This window comes from Schistocerca nitens, chromosome 2, assembly GCF_023898315.1.
Source record: "Schistocerca nitens isolate TAMUIC-IGC-003100 chromosome 2, iqSchNite1.1, whole genome shotgun sequence".
NCBI lineage: Eukaryota > Metazoa > Arthropoda > Insecta > Orthoptera > Acrididae > Schistocerca > Schistocerca nitens.
The window spans coordinates 252790316-252810339 of NC_064615.1; the positions used below are offsets into that span (position 1 = coordinate 252790316).

The window sequence follows — 20024 nt, forward strand, 5'->3', positions numbered from 1 at the left end:
GTATTATCCACTCTAAGCATGCGTACGTTTTTGGGAAATTTTTAAAGGTGCTGAGAAGGTGGAATGATGGCAGCTGGTATGCCACTTTCCATAGTCTTTCAAATAAATATCAACATATTTGCATATGTGGTGCTCCGATAGGAGCATTTTTCCACTGGTTCCATTGGTTTCCCTGCTGCAGCATAACATGTAACTCATATGAAAAGAAATGTATTGGTCAGTAAGGTTTAGATAGTTATTCACGTGAAATTGAAATAATGCAAAACTAATTTTATACATCATACCGGATTTTACGAGCAAAATACTTTTGCATGTGCTTCAGTGCTACGACATTAGGTTCCCAGATGATAACGGATACACTTTACAGCACATTTATCCGTGCTACGTCACTTCATTAACTACGTTTCCGCCTTCCACCAGATTTTACGTGAACCTCTGTATCTTGGAAAAGGATAATATATGAAGATTATTTTCAAAATTGATCGAGACTGTGATCTTAGAAATACGTCGTAAAAATTTCAGCCTTTTGCTGTGCATAGCCGTCTGAATCCTCGGTTGGGTTCTGGTCCGCTGATGACAGTGAAAATATAGTAAAAAAACCTTTGTCATTTTCCAAGAACCTTCTACGAAATAATTATGCCTCCGTAAGTCTCATCAAGTTCACTGTAGACCACGACAAATGGAGAAAGATCAACCGATTTTCTCCATTTGCCCAAGCAGGAGAAAGAGTGTAACATACTTTGACCGTGTACTTTAGGCTAGTGACATTAAGACGAAACTTCTGTTAGTTTCACAAATGGTCTTTAGCCCAAGGGCTATCCAAAACACTTGACCCTATCTTTTTATCGTCAATAGAGCCCGAGATACGAGCACCGGAAAATCTTGTTATTATGCGCGGCGTTTTGGAACATACTAGGCACACATGCTGTCACACGCACACCGATTAAGTGCACGCGCATCTTAATGCTGATGTTCGCGGGTATGTGTTCACTGTTGCTACCGAGCGAGGTGGCGTAGTGGTATGACACTAGACTCTCATTCAAGCGAAGTGCGGTTCAAATCCCCATCCGCCCATTTGAATTTTCTGTCATTTCCCTTAAACTACTATGGACATTACAGGTATGATTTCTTTGAAATGGCACGGCTGATTTCCTTCACCAATCAAACATGCACTCTGTCTCTAATGATCTCGTCATCGACGAGCGTTTAAATCGATCAGTCCGTCCGTCCCACCCTCCCTCCCTCCCCGCCTCCCTCCATCCGTCTTAAAAATCCACGTACCCGATCACATTATCCCACTCATCACAAGCATACTTCGTATCTTACTGAATGTTCCCCATTTACCTTTCGTAAAAGGATGTTACAGAATTTTACAGCAGAGATAATCATAACTAGCTACATACCAAAACGGTGGGAAAGGGATTGGTGACAGTTCAGAAGTACTGAAGAAGAATTCGACCGATCTCTCACAATAGTGGAAACTGCAGGGCGTGGAGGGAGTGGGGAGGGGGGGGGGGTGATTTGCACGATTTAAATATCCTGTAGCACAGACATCATGCACTTCCGGCGTATGTCCATACGACCTGTTTTGCTCCTTGTTCGCCGGCCAGTGTGGCCGAGCGGTTCTAGGCGTTTTTCAGTCTGGAACCGCGCGACCGCTACGGTCGCAGGTTCGAATCCTGCCTCGGGCATGGATGTGTGTGATGTCCTTAGGTTAGTTAGGTTTAAGTAGTTCTAAGTTCTAGGGGACTGATGACCTCAGATGTTACGTCCCATAGTGCTGAGGGCCATTTGAACCATTTGAGCTCCTTGTCCTGTCAGGCATAGTTTCCTGCTGTTTGTCCTCATTTAGCAAAATAACCTTGTCCGGAAGGAATCTTACACTCCGCGGCAGTGTGTGCGCTGTTTCGTAACTTACTGGGAGATCAAGGGTTATTCGAGCTATGGTGATTGTATTTTAATGGCATATATTGGGGCGGAAGATGAAACTGATTAGCTCTTTGGAATGTTCAGTACCTTCATGAAAAAATTAAATTCGCTTGTGAGTTGCAAAATGAAAATCGCGAACTTAATTTTTTAGATCTAAACCGCGCTTACCGGTGACAGAATAGGTTTCGAAATTTTTCACAAACCATTTAGTAAGGAATAAATTATACCACAAGATGTCCACTCAGCCATAAGTCGAGATATCTGTTATCTCCGAAAAAAAAATTAAGAAGGAGATAAATATAATTAAAACCGCAACTTGCAATAATGGATACGACCCATCTACAGTACAAAAAATCTTTAAGAAGAAATCTAGTAATAAAGTTAGTACTTCAGGCTACTGTAAAAACGGGAGAAATTTAAAGGTATATTTCAGTACCTTTCATAGGCGATGTCTCATAAAAAATTAGACTTTTGCTGGTAAAAAATATGCCTGTAACGTAGCATTCTCTACTAAAAACAGCCTGCAGATAAACTTAATCCTTGATTTTAAAACCACGATCGGTTCCTTATGAAGTTCAGTTGTCTACTAATTACATGAGATGTATGTCCAATACTTTATATCCTACAAACTGGGAGGACTTTCAGTGTTACATATAAAGAACACCTGTTGGGTACAAAATGTATCAATATCCAGAATTCTACGTTCACCGGACACTCGTTAACGCGAGGTCATAATCCGGAAGGACTAGAAGAAAGCGAGATTCTACACGAAGGAAGGGTGGTAGCTGGATATATTATAACAATGAAAGATTTTTAGACACGCGAATAGGAAGATGGCATCCTCTTGAACGGCTGCAATCGAGAAATAGATGCTTTTCTTAACTGTCTCAAGCCGCTGCTCTCGACCATGTAACATTTTGCCGAGGTACTTTGTTTATGAACATCATTTTCTCTTCGGAACTGTTTTCCTCACTTACGTCTCTTATTACTTTCTTTTATTTTCACGAGATGGCATTGCGTCTTTGATGAGCTACTTTATCACAAGTGGACAGGGAATTACTTTTGTAACGCCATTTTGAAAGCTTAAAAATTTGTATATTTTTCACTAGAGAAATAGGCTACTTGTGCCTTCATGTTATACAGTTTTTCCTTCTTGTTTTATACTGTGAAAATATGCGGGAGATTGTCCAATTTGAGATCATGGATTTTACTCCTGTTACTTTTATCGGATTTCGTTCCATTGTTGCACTTATTTTGGTAGCAATTTAGATTACTATTTTGTATGTTACGTCGGTATGTCGCTGAGTGTAAATTACAGCATCAGCCGGTACATGTGGTGCGCTCTATGCTAGACTACATAAGCGCTGCAGCCAGTCGCAACGTACTTAGTTTGGCGTTCGTCTGATCGATACCCGTACCTGTTATTAATCTTAGATTTAATGGATTTCCATCATGTCTGTATGAGACTAACACCAAAGCTAGTGATCGATGTAACGTGTTTTACACAACATAATACAAATAATAGTTTTATTTTCCATTTAGAAATTGAAATAATTTTATATCGATAATTTGGAGCAAGGTATCACTTCTTGTTAAAAAAAACAGGACGTAACTCCTCGTTCTTCAGAAGAATATGTTCTTAGCTGCACTGAAACCTGGCTCAAATTTTAAAAAATTAATAAAAATCAGCAACTGACTGGGTGTATGCTTTATGAGTTGGAAACCTAATTAATGCCCTAAACACACATGCACGCACTCGCACACACGCGCGCGAGCCATATTGATGCGTTGCGCTACGACATCACGACCGTCTAGGGGTCAATGAACTAGTCTGTTTAAAGTAATGTCTAACTGCCACACGATTAATAATAATTTTCTTGCGTCTTGCTCCCGTTATCAATCTCAAGTCAGAAATGCCTCCCTGATGCCTTTATCTTGCTGAAAGCCGAACTGATCGTCATGTAGGAGATGGTCAAATTTCATATCCATTGTTCTGTCTATTATTCTTTTAGCCGGCCGAAGTGGCCGTGCGGTTAAAGGCGCTGCAGTCTGGAACCGCAAGACCGCTACGGTCGCAGGTTCGAATCCTGCCTCGGGCATGGATGTTTGTGATGTCCTTAGGTTAGTTAGGTTTAACTAGTTCTAAGTTCTAGGGGACTAATGACCTCAGCAGTTGAGTCCCATAGTGCTCAGAGCCATTTGAACCATATTATTCTTTTGATCAGTTTGGACGTACAGGAAGCTGTTAAGCTGATTGTGCGATAGCTCTCACAATTACTTGGCGTTATCTTCAGAATTACGTGGATGACAATCGTATTTCAAGAAACACAGATCCTACCCATCAACTTAAATAGTTGGTTGGTTCTCACGTTCCCCAATAATATCAGAAATTCTGAAGTAATACTATCATCGGCTCTGCCTTATTCGACCACAAGTCTTCCAAAACTCTATTAAACTCTGTTACTGAACCCCTTTATGTTCCATTTCAACTACCATTCCTCAGGTCACCAGAGAAGTCCTCCATCTCGTAGAGGCCTTCGATGTACTCTTGCCACGTGTCAGCTCTTTCCTCTGCCCTTTACAGTAGAATTCCCATTGCACTCAATGCTGACGCCCCTACTTTAAATTTACCTGACAGTTGCTTCGACTTTTCTGAGCGCTAAGTCAGCACTTCCGACGACAATTTCTTTTTCGATTTCTTCGCATTTTTCCTGCGACCATTTCGCCTTAGCTTCCCTGCAGTTCCTATTTATTGCGTTCCTAAGTGAATTATTCCTTTATTCCTGAATTTCCGGGAACAGTTTTGTACTAGTACTTTCGTCGATGAAATAAAGTATTTCTTCAGTTATCGGAAGTTTCTTCGCAGTAACACTAGGAAACCATATGAGATCCAACACGCACAGTGTGTAGTAGGGAGTTTGAATAGAACTTGTGGACTTGCTGGAAGGGCCCTGGGAAAGTGCTATGCATCTGCGAAGTAAATCTAACAGATTACGCCAGTGTGAGTACTGCTCCAGGGTTTGCAGCCCTTATCAAGTAAACGTGGCAGCGCACGTCGATCGAACTCTGAGACTTGTTGACAGTATGAGCAGGTCGATATAGCCGATACGGAAGTGTAACATATGTTCAGGGAGTTTCAGTGGCAATTGTTTGAAGAAAAAAGATTTGAATTCGAGAAACCCTGTTGGGTAAATTGAGAGAACCAGCATTCGATGGACAAATGGCTCAGTTGAGTCCTGTGTAAGTGCAGTAGAGATAGTGAGAGTAAAAGGAGAGAGATTATGGCCTGTACTATGGATTATACGGAGCCATTGTTCCCTCGTTAAACACGCGAATCATTTTGGCCGGAAATTCGCCAAGATTGGTAGCAAGCACCCTCCGCCACGAACCGTACGGAGGCATATAGTGTGTACATGTTGATGTTCGTATAAAAAGTATGTCATGGTCTACGCAAGCCAGAACGAGAATACTGCCGTAATAACACAGTTATTCAGAATGATCTATACACTTTCAAGTGGTTATAAAACATGTTTGTTTCGTTGTAAGGTATTATATGATTATATAGAATGAATCGAAAAGGACTTTTCAACTTTGGAATGCTATAGAAATTTATTGAGATAACTTACGGAATTGGTATGTGTGTCATTTCGTAGCAACCAACCTCAAGGTGCACATTAAATGTGTCAAGTGTCTTCGATGTGACTACCATTTGTGATGCGGCAAACATCCCACTGGTAATCAATTTCTTCCCACGCTCGTTGCAGCAAATCAGGCGCAGCTTGTGCAACGGCAGCAAAGATTCTATTTTTCAGGATGGTTATATTGTTTGGCAGGGGAGGAACATACGAACAGTTGTTGCAGAGTTCGTTTCATGAAACCAAAACACCACACGCACTCTCTGTACCAGTGAAAGCAGCCATTTTGTCTTTGCACTACGCTGACGCTCCTAGTGTCAGAATGGGGTACTAATGCACTATTTGACTCAGACTTAAGGTTGTTTGCTATATCTACCGATTCTGAACTTATCTCAAATATTTTTATAATTCCAAAACTGTAAAGCCCTTCTCGTCTCACACTCAATGTATGGAAACAGTAACTCAAGAAGTTTTCTTCTGATACTCTGGTAGCCAGCTAAATGACTGCCAGATCGACGGAGAAGGCATTCTGTAGTTCATGTTACGATTGCAAGAGGATAGTGTCAACAGATTGGTGCTCCGCTGCAGTTCCGCAACGACGTTCGCGAGTTCTGGATCCTGAGCTGCTACGACGATGGATCGGTTGTCCATCAACTGGAAATCTCCAGCCTTCCTCCCTCCCCCCTCCCCACTTGCCCGTTATTTTCTCCAGATCTGACACCGAGTTATATTAAAGCACTTTTTCACACCACCTCCTCACAACACTTACGAGTACATATCAGGGTAGTTGTGGCTGAGATCGGTGCGGGCACTTTAGGACAAGTGTGGGCCGAATTTGACCACAGACTGGACGTGTACCGTGTGACTAACGATTCACACGCTGAGCACACACTGAACATCGCACAAAAACCCTTGAGTTGCTGTTTCCATGCATGTAATCATATTGCAAGTGTTTAGATCATTTTGATTAACCCTGTATACAGGTAAGAAGTATCGGTCTTTCTTGCAACGCTTTAATTTGTACAGCTAGCATGTCGACTAAATTGACTGTGATTCTGTGATGCCCACTCACCCCTCCCCCAAGCAAGTGTAAATCACGGTTGGTTGTAGTCGAGGAAAGTTGGGTTGCTGCAGAGCCCTTGAAGCGATGTGTGAAGTATTTCCACTATACAGAAGGTAGAAAAGAAAACAGAACTTTTCGGAAAAGTTAAGGGCGTCAGAGAGACAGTTCTGACGTTGCGATTGATAATGGAAGCAGGACAAGAAAAATCAAAACATGCACATAGGATTTGTCGACCTTGCAAAAGCACTCTACGTTGTAAATGATGCAAAATGTTAGGATTTTTTAGGAAAATAGAAGAAAACTCTGCAGGAAGATGCAAAATATATATTACTAGCAAACCCGGCAATGATTTTGAATTGGTAAATATGTATGGGATGTACATCCTCATATTCTCCTTCCCCCTTCCGTCTGTTCATCTCCTCCTGCCCCCTCCCTCTGTCCATCTCTTCCTCCCACTCCCTCTGACCTCGAGTCTTGCTTATTGTTATTACAGATTCAGTTTCCGTAATAGTTTTACTTAGTGATTAGTGTATGCTGGGACAGCAGCTCAACAAGTTTTATATGTTAACTGTATGGTATTTTAGTTGTGACATGCTGATGCCCCTCGCCACATTTTATTACAATGTGACACATCGCTATGCGACTTTTAGTGTTGTAAAAAGCATATACATGTAATAATGTTGCAATATCCTATAATGACAGCATAGATCTGTCGAAACCGATAAAAGTACTAAAAGAAATTACTAGCAGCGATCTAGGCACACCTGATTCTTCAAGAATAATATAACTTTCAGGTCGCCTCCAACGACTGACGCGATGTATGCGTAAGAGCAATCATGCGAGTGTTACAACATGTTAATGTCACACTACGTTCAGGATGAGATTTCATTATGGTGCAAGAATGCGTATGTGGTACATGCGTGATAGTGCACTGGTACACTTTCATGTAGTTGTAGCACCACTCATCGACAACAACTCTATCGGCTGTTCGCCAGCATCATGCCTCCCAGGTCCCCGACTTCAACCAGTTCGAATTTTTTGTGTGTGGATATTTAAAAGCGTTACTACATTCCAACCTTGTCGATAATGTCTAACTCTGGGAACCCATTGTGGATGGTTTCCAATGCATTCGGAAAACGCCTGGGATTTTAGAACGTGTACGACCCTCAATGAGGAGACGTGCTGGAGCCTGCGTTCACGCGAACGGTGCCCATAGGGAGCATTTTTTTGTAATGTGTGTGTCAAATGGTTCAAATGGCTCTGAGCACTATGGGACTCAACTGCTGAGGTCATTAGTCCCCTAGAACTTAGAACTAGTTAAACCTAACTAACCTAAGGACATCACAAACATCCACGCCCGAGGCAGGATTCGAACCTGCGACCGTAGCGGTCTTGCGGTTCCAGACTGCAGCGCCTTTAACCGCACGGCCACTTCGGCCGGCTAATGTGTGTGTCCTCAAGTGCGTTTCTGCAGTGTGGATCCTCAGAAAATGTTGTAAGGTGTTCGTGTAATAAGTTGTATCAGGAAAATCATTAGCTTCCTGATCTGTGTTTAATAGGATTATTTGCTTCTTTCATTCCCCTCTAGTCGTCCGTTTCGTTTGTGCTTCTACCAGTCAAACACGATGCATAAAGTCCATGACTTGCTCGTCATGTGAAGGTACTTAGGTGTCACCTCGCACCACCACCCACACCGAAAGCAAGTAGTGCTCAACATTGTCTTCACGTGCCTTCCGCACAAATGGCAATAACAGCTGGAAATCTGAGTTGGGTTTCTTAAAGAAGACAATGAAGGCCATAACCATGGCGTTCAAACGAAATAGTAATGATTATCCTAATGACAGAGACGAGGAACTGCCTTCTCACTCTGTTAGATTACCATTAGTTTCTTGAGTTACTGACAGCGTCGGAATTCTACGGAGAAATGGTATACAAACCACATTTTCCAATCAGATCAACTAAAAGACCATTACAGACGCAAAACGATCGCACCTGATTACTTCCACACTACGGAAGTCTATGAAGTGACGGCGGTGACAGCGTGAATATAGGCGGAGTGCGAAGGATGGTAAAAGAAAGTCACACGCGATTAAAACAAAGTATGAAATCTGCCGTAGCGGAACATCAGAAGAACTGCAGCAGACACAGTGATTTCAACAACACACGTGTGCTGGCCAAGGAAACCAATATATACAGTAAGAAAGTCAAGGAAGTGATTGAGATTTCCAAGAACAAACTTAACTTCAATAGATAATACTGATATAGATTGCGACCTTCGTGGCTTCCCCGCCTTCAAGGAAGTAAATAGGCAGCTACTGTGCTGGAGGAATACAAACAACGACCACGACACACAGTATTGCGTTGATGCCTCAGTTCGTAGCGTTTTTCCGTGAGTTTATTAAACGAGACAGATACCCATAACACAGACTTTGTCAGCATCCATATATTCTGCTTCATTATTTACAACAATCTGCCAACGCCAGGGTAACTCTTCGATTCTGCGACTGTAGAAATCACGCGGTTTTGAGGCGAAGAAGTCGTCAAGCCACGTTCGGAGTGCGTTGTCATCCGGAAAGAAAGTTCCCCAAAGGCTTTTCGACAGAGAATGGAAAAGGTGAAAATCTGAGGGCGCTCGATCAGGTGAATAAGGTGGGTTCGGAATGACTCCCCAAATCAACTCCAGTACAGTCTTCTGTCAGTCTAGCAGTACGTGGGCGGACGTTATCGTGGAATAGCATCGCTTCACGCAGTCTTGGTGGTCGTCGTTCTTGCTCTGACTATGCAGCACTTTTCAGTTATTGACAATAATGTCAGCAGTGATGGCTACCCCTACGGAAAGCAATTCCTAGTACACCACACCGTCGCTGTCCCACCAGATGCATAACATTATCTTTTGTGAATGCCTGCAGGTCTTTGTACAGGGAGTAGCTGTTCTATGTTAGCATGAAGAAATCGTTTCTCGTCATCAGTTGAGAGACTCCACCCGCTGATTTTGACTTTGAACATACAATACCCATACACTCGATTTTTGAACCTTCCCCATTGCGTGCAAGCGTCGCACGATGGTGGACTAAACGAAGTTCTCGGGTACACTGTCGTGGATCACCGTGGATTAATGTATTTAAACGGTCTCCATCAAACCCCGAATTTCTTCCTAAACGCGGAGAGTCAGTAATGTCATAACGATCCTCCTTAAAACGAGATTTCTTTTTTGCCGTTCTCTATCCAATGGCATTATCCCTATACAGGGCGCAAATCTTTCTGGCTGCTTCTGCTGCTGCAACCCTTCTATTGAACTCAAATAGAAAAGTAAGTCGGAAACGTTCCGATTTCCCCACTTGGCACTCCGTTTTCTAGCGTCCACAGCTCCACTCACCATCTCCAAATGACAAAATGACAATATGACATTATGTAAACTCAAACAGCAACAGTGAACTACAAATAAAAAAAAGACAGTCAATAAATAAACCTACGGAAACCGGTATACCGACATGCAAAACAAAAACGTCACAAACTTATGCACCTACCTATTATTTTGACAAACTTCTCCCGTCTCCTGCTCTGCCAGCTTCGGTTTATATCAAATCACGGTGGCGCACCTATAGCAGCCGCGAGGAATATTACCCGATACCCCACTTATTCGGCATAAGGGGAAAACCTCCTTTTTATGAGTGATACGCACACTGGTCCTTGACACTCTGCAGTAGATCCTGAAGGCGACACCAGTTAAGGGGTTGAAACGCCGATCGTGTAGAAGCTGAAACAGTTGCGGCTTAAACTAGACGATTTTACCTTGAATGACATCGGCCACCAAAATCTTGCAGAGCTACATACCCGGTCGTATCCATGACTTTAGTGCCATCAATTAATACGATGTCAGCGCACAGACTCCTGAAGAACCGATAGGAACAGTCGCCGAAAACTCATGGGTGTGTCTGAAACCTTTAGGTGTAGAAAGCGGCATAACTGCCAGGAGATGAGAAACTATATAAAGAGTAATACATTACACTGAGGTGACAGGAGTCGTGGGATACTTGGTAATATCGTGTCGGACCAACTTTTTGCCGGTGTAGTGCAGCAACCTTACGTGGCATGTACTCAAAGTCGTTCGGAGTCCCATGCAGAAACACTTAACCACGCTATCTCTACAGCCGTCCATAATTGCGAAAGTGTTGCCGGTGCAGGATTTTGTGAGCGAACTGACCTCTCGATTATCTCCCATGAATGCTCGATGTTCGACCTGGAAGGCCAAATCATTCGCTCGAGTTGTCCAGAACGTTCTTCAAACAATTCGCTAACAACTGTGGCCCGTTGACATGGCACACTGTCATGCACAAAAATTTCATCACTGTTTGAAAACAAAGTACATGAATGGCTGCAAACGGTTTCAGAGTAGCCGAACGTAACCATTTTCAGTCAAAGATCGGTTCAGTTGGATGCGAAGACCCAGTTTATTACTTGTAAACACAGTCCACGCCATTGTGGGGCCACCACCAGCTTGAACAATGCCTTGTTGGCAACTTGGGTCCATGGCTTCTTGGGGTCTGCACCACACTAACGCTACCATCAGCTGTTTCCAACTGAAATCTGGACTTGTCTGACCGGGCCACGGATTTTCAGTCGCCTTTGTTCCAAGCGATACGGTCACATGCCCAGGAGAGGCGTAGAAGGCAACTTCGTGACCCTAGCAAAGGCACTCGCGTCGGTCGCCTGGTGCCATAGCCCATTAACGCAAAATCCGCAGCACTGCCCTGATGGATACGTTCGTCGTACGTCCCACATTGATTTCTGCTGTTACTTTACACACTGTTGCTTGTCTGTTAGCACTGGCAACTCTACGCAACCACCGCTGCTCTCTGCAGTTAAGGGGCTCCGGAACGCCCTATACTTGCAATGTTAAAATAACGCTTATAAATTACACCTTTCCTCACAAAGTATTTGAGGTAGGAAGTTGAACTTTTTACAGATTATTTATTGGAATATGGGCTACAACTTAACACAGGTATTTTACAAAATTTTAGTTCAGTTATTAAAGATGATTTTTTTTCAATTGTAATGAAAATTCACAACATTTTCTTGCAATTTTTTATTTATATATTCAAAAATATACAGTTTTTTGGAAAAATGCTGTGTTAAATTATGCAGAAGGTGCTGTGTAACATTTACTGAAAGATTGAAACAAATATGTTTGGAAGATCCTTAGAAAAAATGTAATTAGTATGAGAAAATAAAAGTTTTGGGAATCTAGCGACAAAGATTGGATTAACTTTTTAGTGCATTCCAGGTCCATAGGATGGATTATCTTCACCCTCTGAAAACTCCTCCTCCAGCTTCCTCTTGTTCCTCCTCCGGTTTACTCTTGCTTGTATTTCTAGACTCTTTACAGTCCTGTCTGCAGCCCGAAGGCGTTCCTTGTCTAAAGCAAGCATCGCTCGTACCATGTTAGAACCTATCTTCATTCCCATATTTGTAAATACCTTGCACCTTTTCTTAAAAGCCTTCAGAGGATTTCTAATAACTTTACTTTTACTCATTATTATACTTCAACAAAACAGAGACTCAAGAAACAGAATTAATTACGAATATTTTCGAGATAACGACAGAGTAAATAAACATGAAACAATCGACAATCACACCAGCGATATATATTGAACCATCACAGGTTAGCCACAACACATACTTTATCTCACATCACTAAAATGTACCTGATGAACACGGACGTTAATAATAACACCATTTGACAGCAGTTTAACAGCGCCACAGTGGGTCACGCCCATGTAGAACACATTTCAAAAAAAATTTAAAAATAGTTGTAGTCTTCGGAATTGAATAAATTATACATCTATTAAAAGGTAATAGTCTGCAGATTCAGAAAACGCAAAAAAGTAAAAATTGAACTTTTCATGATTTTGAGCCTTTCCGGAGCCCCTTAAGTGAAGGCCGCCGGCTACTGCGTTGTCCGTTGTGAGAGGTAATGTCTGAAGTTTGACATTCTCGACACACTCTTGACATTGTGGCTCTCGGAATATTGAATTCCGTAACAATTTCCGAAATGGAATGTCCCACGCATCTAGCTCCACCTACCATTCCGCATTCAAAGTCTTAATTCCCGTCGTGCGGCCATAATGTCAGAAACCTTTTCACATGGCTCACCTGAGTACAAATGACAGCTCTGGCAATGTACTGCCATTGTGTACATGAATGCCGCTGGTGCCTGTATTCGTGCATATTGCTGTCCCTTTACTATCACTTCAGTGTAGACGACACACAAGGTTTGGTGTCGCGGGCGGACATCAGAATGTGGGCCAGCGTTCCGTGTGAAGTCAGATTGGTTGAAAACCTGCTTAGGAAGCGGCGGTGCTGTAATGCCTAGGCGAGGACAACACCCTCTGTATCTAACGGGACCAGCAGACGCTGGTTCGACAACCTTCAGAAAGGTTCTTGAAGCATCTTTACGAAAACCTCCGTTTGAAAAGCAGCACTACGGGAAAAACTAGCAAGGAAGTCCCTGAAAAACCTATATATAAACGGCCAATGCAAGTGCTTAAGACAGTGATTACCAGGAAGCATCTGGGAGCAGTTCTATGCTGCTGGATCTACGTAAATCTGAAGGACAACTGAATTTTCGGTAAGTGTCCAGCGACAGCTCTTCTCTCGAGTTTTCTGCTTGTTAAAGCCGAATAAGCTCTGTAGAGTCTGTCCTAGCACTAACAACGGTTAACGGTTAGTATTTTCTGTGTGTTTTTAATATAAAGAGGAACAAACATTGTCTATATGAGCTTAAAGCCCACGCAGTTCTGGAGGGTAGACTCGGAAGTTACGTCAAAATGACGTGTGCGTGTCCAGCAGTACATTTCGAGTAATCTGAGCGTGATACTGACACCACTTTGTCTCGTGGGTGAGAGGCACCCCTGAAATTGCAGATTAACTATTTCACTCACAGCAATTTGGTCCTACTGAGGAGCTCCACCCTTGAAATGGAGTATAAAAGCACAAGCTTACATTAAAAAGGAAATGCAAGATAAATTTCCGAGAAAGTAAACGAGTGCGACTATATACCTATTAGGCTCATGATTAAAATTATACGAAAGCCCCGATCATTCTCGTTGCTTATGTTCGTGCAATCTGTAATTTAATCGCTAATGTTAGAGATTTTTGATGATAAATAAAAGTGGGTTATCTACGATCACGCTATCTGCCCTCTAACAAAGTATATAGCAGATTTTATCAAGTTATATGTGTGACAGATTGTGTATATACAGGGTGTACATAAACTCCGTGAACACTTTCAATTATTTATTGCAGAAGAACTAAACATTGTACATATGTTATACATATTGCATTTTGAAGAGAAATTCTTAAATTTTTTTTACAATAATTCGATATGCGATCTATGAGTGACCCGACAGACGTCAATACGGTAATCGAATTCATGCCATACCCATCCCCGCATGGCATCGTCGACTGTGGCAATCGCTTCCCGTATTCTCTCCCGGAACACTGTTATATCACATGGTAGGGGCGGTACATACACCAGATCTTTAATGTATACCCACAGAAAAAAGTCATATGGAGTGAGATCTGGTGATCGGGGATGCCATTTCATGAAACAGCTGTCCCCTTCTGTAGCACGGCTGATCCATCGATGCGGCAGCTCCGTGTTCATGTACGTTCTTCAGATGAAAATGGGGTGGAGCCCCATCCTGCTGAAAGATGAACGAAGAGTCTGATTGCATTTGAGGCATCAGCTATTGCTGCAACATGTCCAAGTAGGGATATCCAGTGACAGTGCTCTCGGCAAAGGAGAATGACCCGTACAGTTTTCGACGTGACAAGGCACAAAAAGCATTTACCTTTGGGGAATAACACTCAAATTCAGTGCGTTTGTGTGGATGCATTGTACCCCAGATTCGAAAATTATGCCTGTTCACTTTCCCATTAGTGTAAAAAGTGGCTTCGGCACTAAAAATTAAGCGATCAACAATGCCATCCACGTCCTCATTCAGTTGTTGCAACTGCGAGCAAAACTCAAAACGCTTGTCTTTGTCGTCGTCATTGAGCTTCTACACTAGCTCCAATTTGTCGTTTCATACACAGCTTATGTCACAGGACTTTCCACACTGTCAGTGGAGCCATTTCGAGTTCACGGAATGCACGAGGCACCGATTTCTTCGGACTTCTTATTGAATGTCTCTCGTACGCACTCCACATTCACTTTACTCACACTGGGACGTCCGCTTCTCTTTTCCGGGCACAAGCAACCCGTCGTAACGAATTTGTTGTGCCAGTGGTAAATGACCTCCTTTGTTGGTGGCTACTTACCGTAATTGGTTCTAAACATCTGTTGAACAGCTGTAGCACACTTGTTTTTGTCGAATTTTATCACACAGAAAGCTCGCTCTGCACCTGAACTCGCCATATTTGCGACTAGCGCTGACTATCGGCAAATTACCAAACTACGCTGTGGCGGCATACATGAAAAAAAAAAAAAAAAAAAAAAAAAACTTTCAGGGTTTCTCTTCAAAGTGACATATGTATGATATCTGTACAATGTTTGGTTCTTGCGCAATAAGAACCAAACATTGTACAGGTATCAAACGTGCCCTTTTGAAGGGAAACCCTGAAAGTTAATCATATTTTATTGACATCTTCCTTACATGTATTTTAATGAAATCCTTGAAGTGCTTCACATATGTTACTGCAGACATCAGGGATTACCTTGTGTATATATAGTAACTAATGAAATCCAAGAATCACTAACGCAAGTCTCTGGTTGCTAATAATTTGAGTGTTAGTGCTAGTCTTTCTTCAGGATGTATTGGTGGTCACTAATTTATGTTCTGGTTTGAAATTTCCTCCTCAGTTGCAATGACAAGCCACGAAAAAGTGTCAACCTACATATGTTTAGTGCTAAGCTGGAACCGCAATTTAGTGCTAAGTGCACCAACTCCATACGTTTCAGATTTACATACATTTCTGGACACGTTAGCAGAATAAACCTCAAAAAATGACGCAGTTTGGAGAGATCTTTAATGCAGTGTATCACTAAGACTACGTATTTTAGTAACACGCTGGTGTAAGTACGGAAACAACCAAATACAGCATGTTAGCTTCACACTGGACGAATTGAAATGTAATTGTTTGTCCAAGAATCCATTACAAAAGGTGAAGAGGAAAAATTAAAAAATAGTAGCATACAGCTGGATGCAAACATACTTCCTTCGGGTTCTAACCAATCGGCCAAGGTGAATCCGTGCAATAACCGTCTCATTATTGATCTCACGATTTCCTGAAGCCTTTTACCCCCAAAGGATCATTAATTGACATTTTATTATTAGATTTCGTACAGAGGGTGCCATGTTTGTGATAAATCTTCAATGCGCCGTTCCCTTGAAACGGCATACCGCAAGTGATAATACAAAAAAGCAAAACGAGATGAAACCAGTTCCATTAAGTTTCGAGTGTGCAGCCGCAAGAAATCTCCTTCTAATATTTCGGCTGTATAACGTTCAGCTATCTTCAGAGTGAGACGCAAGACTGCCGCTCCAGTGCTCGCTTCGTCCCTTTATACTCGTGTACCGCGCGACTGCGCGTGCGGCCACAGATGCAAATGCGCCAGAGACGTTGGTCGGCAGTAGAGACGTGCATAATGCGCGAGTTGTATCTATGACTCCGCAGTTGATCTGTGTTAGCATATCGATATATCATTGTGAACTGCGCTGTCACGACGTCTTTGCGAGTTTATTACAGCAAGTGCCGGATTCCATGATTTATCAAGATTGAAACCACTATCTCTATTAATTAAATTCGTCGTCAAGGGAATTTCAATTGCCTCCTTCACTATCGAGTCCCAAAAGGATGATTTAGTTGCCAAAATTTCGACGTTGTCATACAACATACTGTGACCATTATCAATATAGTGCCCTGCCACTGCCGACTTGTTAGGCAATATGGCGTATGTCGCATCGACTGACACGTCAGTTAATTTCTCCTATCTATTCCAGAATCACCCTGCATCCTGCGAAACTTCCTCCCTCACACACCGTTAAAGGTAACTTATCAGACTTCAGTCCACATCGTCGTTAACGTCATGATTGCGCTATCCAGGCCACATCTTCGCTCTAAGCCGGTGATAGGACCTGTGCGGGGCACAAGATGGGTCTCCACGCAGTTCCAACTGGTAATCCAATCCGAGGGCAAGTATCATGGGTCGATTCCCCCTGCAGAAGTAATGTGGTAACTTGGACAATAGGAAATTGTCGGATGGTGGAGGAGACAGTCTACAGGACTGGTCGGGAAGGTGTAGTAGCTAGTCTTACTCCACAATGATGGATTGGTTCTAACAGTTTCAGAGCTGATCATGCTGCTTAGCCGTAAACTTGGCAACCATAATCAAGTCGGGACGCGATCGGAGACAGAGAAATTTTGTTGTAACACTGGAAGAAATACTACACACTTACTCGTAAATGCGCCGTATGATATTACCTGTTGCTGCAATGCAGCCTAAATCAATGAACATTTATCTTGAAAATGTTTATGATGTGAGTACTGCATGAAGTAACATCTATCGTTCTCCGTTTGTCTCCGTAATGACCAACGATTTTTTTAAATATTTCGCTCTGTACTTACTCTTCTGCGGCATTTGTTAATAACAACAAAATTCGGCTGTAGGTGAAATGCATTACAGTTCAGAAACAATTTCAGGTTAGGTTTAGTATCCTGGTTTAGGGGTGAGGGCGGAGTTCCACTTTTCAGAAAAAAATCCTTTAAAAGCACCTACAGACAAATTAAGCTAATTCAAATTCACTTACGAAGCATAAATTATTACCCACGTTTTCCATGAATTACCTAAGTATCCACATTCAGTTACTGGATATCTCCAATTTTAGCATTACAGGTAACAATGTTCCTTATTAATAACTTCCATCTTTACATTAGGTAAATAACTTATTGTCTGGCAGATATCAATTTACTCAAGCGAGTGTTAAGCAGGCGGAAGTACACATGGAACTGTTACGTAGCATCCACCTTAACAGTCAGCAACTACTTTCTAAATAAAGTCCTTCTTGCTAAGTTTGTAAGATGTTCACTTCTGTCATTTATCTTAAATAGTGTACGGCACACCATCACTAACGATGGTTATTCGTAAATTGTCACCAGAGAATTTCTGACAGCGATGTCTATGTTATTCAAAACACACCGGATGTATCTAAATGTGAGAATCAACTGTTTACATCATTTGTCACACACGATTAACACTGCAACTAAAAGACGGTGAAAGTGATAGTGTACGAGGAAAATGAAAATAAGCGGCGCCTCACCTGTATTCGCTCCTTCAGTTCGAGCGCATTAGGCCTCGGCTTTTTCTTCTCTTCTGGAAAAGAAAGGAAAACCATCACGAACAGGCAGACATTCAAACAATACATTTGATTCATACGTATCCTCTTATGTGAATACGGATAGGACTCTGGGACCGTTTTAGAGTACGGCTTTCATCTACATCTACAGGGATACTCTGCAAATCACATTTAAGTGTCTGGCAGAGGGTTCATCGAAGCACCTTCAACGTAATTCTTTTTACGTTAGAGGGCCTCAGGGAACCACAGAAAGAACGTCCGTCTAAAACGAGGCAGGTAAAATACAGTAAGTTAGTTATAGAAACGATTGGGTTTGTAGTTGTAAATTGTCGTAGCTATGTTGGGAAAGAACCAGAGTTCAAGCCCTAATAGAAAGCACTGAAGCTCAAATAGTTATACCACAGAAAGTTGGCTAAAGCCGGAAATAAGCTCAGGAGAAATTTTTTCTGACGATCTAACAGTGTTCAGGAAGGATAGATTAAATACAATTGCTGGTAGAGTATTTATTGCTGTCAGTAGTAGATTGCCTTGTAGTGAAATTGAAGTAGTTCCTGCGAAATGTATGGGTAGAGGTTATATTTGACAATCGGACTAAACTAGTAATTGGGTCTTTTTACCGAACCCCCCCCCCCTCCCGACTCAGAAGATATAGTTGCTGAACAGTTCAAAGAAAACTTGAGTCTCACTTCAAATAGGTACCCCACTCATTTAATTATAGTCAGTGGTGACCCTCGATATGTTGGAAAAATTATACGCTTAAAGCCGGCGGCAACCATAAAACGTGATCCGAAATTGTACTGAATTCTTTCTCAGAAAATTATTTTGAAGAATTAGTTCATGAGCCCACACGAAGCGTAAATGGTTGCGAAAGCATACTTGACCTCTTAGCAACAAATAATCCTGGACAAATAGTGAGTATCGTGACGAATACAGAGATTAGCGACCACAAGGCTGAATACTGTAACTCCTACAACCATAAAAAAATCGCAAAGCATATCTATTTAAAAAAAGCTGATAAAAATGCTCTTAACGTCTTTTTAATAGACATTCTGCTCTCCTTCCGAACTCATAATGTAAGCATAGAAAAGTTGTGGAATGATTTCAAGGAGATAGTATCGACAGCAATTGAGAGATACGAGGGGCGTTTGAAAAGTCCGTGCAAAGTCCGAGAGATGGCACCACCGGCGCGTATCGAGGTCATTTTTATTTAGTAGCATCTTTGGAAAGAACGCACACCAAGTTTCAGCCACATCGGTCTATTTCTTTGTGTTTGGCATTCGTGTGAACCAAGGAAGTCGAGTGATTGTCAAAAAATGGACGAAAAAGAATTTCGTGTGATGATGAAACATTACTCTCTGAAAGGAAAACAGCCTCAGGAGTCTAAAGAGAGGCTTGATAAACATTACGGTGACTCTGCACCTTCAATTAGAACAGTTCATAAGTGGTTTCAAAATTTTCAGAGTTGCCATATGAGCACAAATGATGCTGAGCGTTCTGGACTACCTGTGGAGGTTACGACTCCAGAAATCATTGGTAAAACCCATGATATGGTGATGGATGTCAGAAGAGATAAGGTTGGTTGGTTGGTTTTGGGGTTTGATGGGGGCTAAACATCGAGGTCATCAGTCCCCAGTTCCAAACAGACATACTTGTAAAGGCCTATACAGTAACCTCTGCACCCAGAGGGAGGGAACACCAAGGGGTACAGAGCTAAAATGAACACCGCAGAACACAAAATAGAGGACACTTAAAAGGAGCAGAGCAAATAGTTGACTAGGGTAAAACAGACTACAGTGGTTAATGGATCAGGTAAAATGCCAACCACTCAACTACAAATGAAGAACCTCCAGCTGGAAAGCGTTGATAGAGGTACCAACACAACTTGTTACCATAAAAGACACTATTTTGGTATCCACGTCACAATTAAAAGTCGCTGGAGTGGGTGTAGCCTGAGAAATCATGTGAGAGCACGCACACTAGAGTGAGTGATAAAACCCAGCTGCACGGGTAAAATGAAAAACTGAGCTATAGAGGCATCGT

The 20024-nt window shown here is 42.1% G+C and overlaps 1 protein-coding gene across 1 annotated transcript in view; it reads right to left on the reverse strand.

The window, feature by feature from the left end:
* LOC126235976 (sterol O-acyltransferase 2-like) overlaps positions 1-20024 on the reverse strand; it is a 227644-nt gene that overhangs the window by 191908 nt on the left and 15712 nt on the right. The window contains exon 2 of the mRNA XM_049944953.1: positions 17949-18001. Within this exon, the coding sequence (XP_049800910.1) occupies positions 17949-18001 (53 nt within the window). The remainder of the gene's footprint in view (positions 1-17948; positions 18002-20024) is intronic.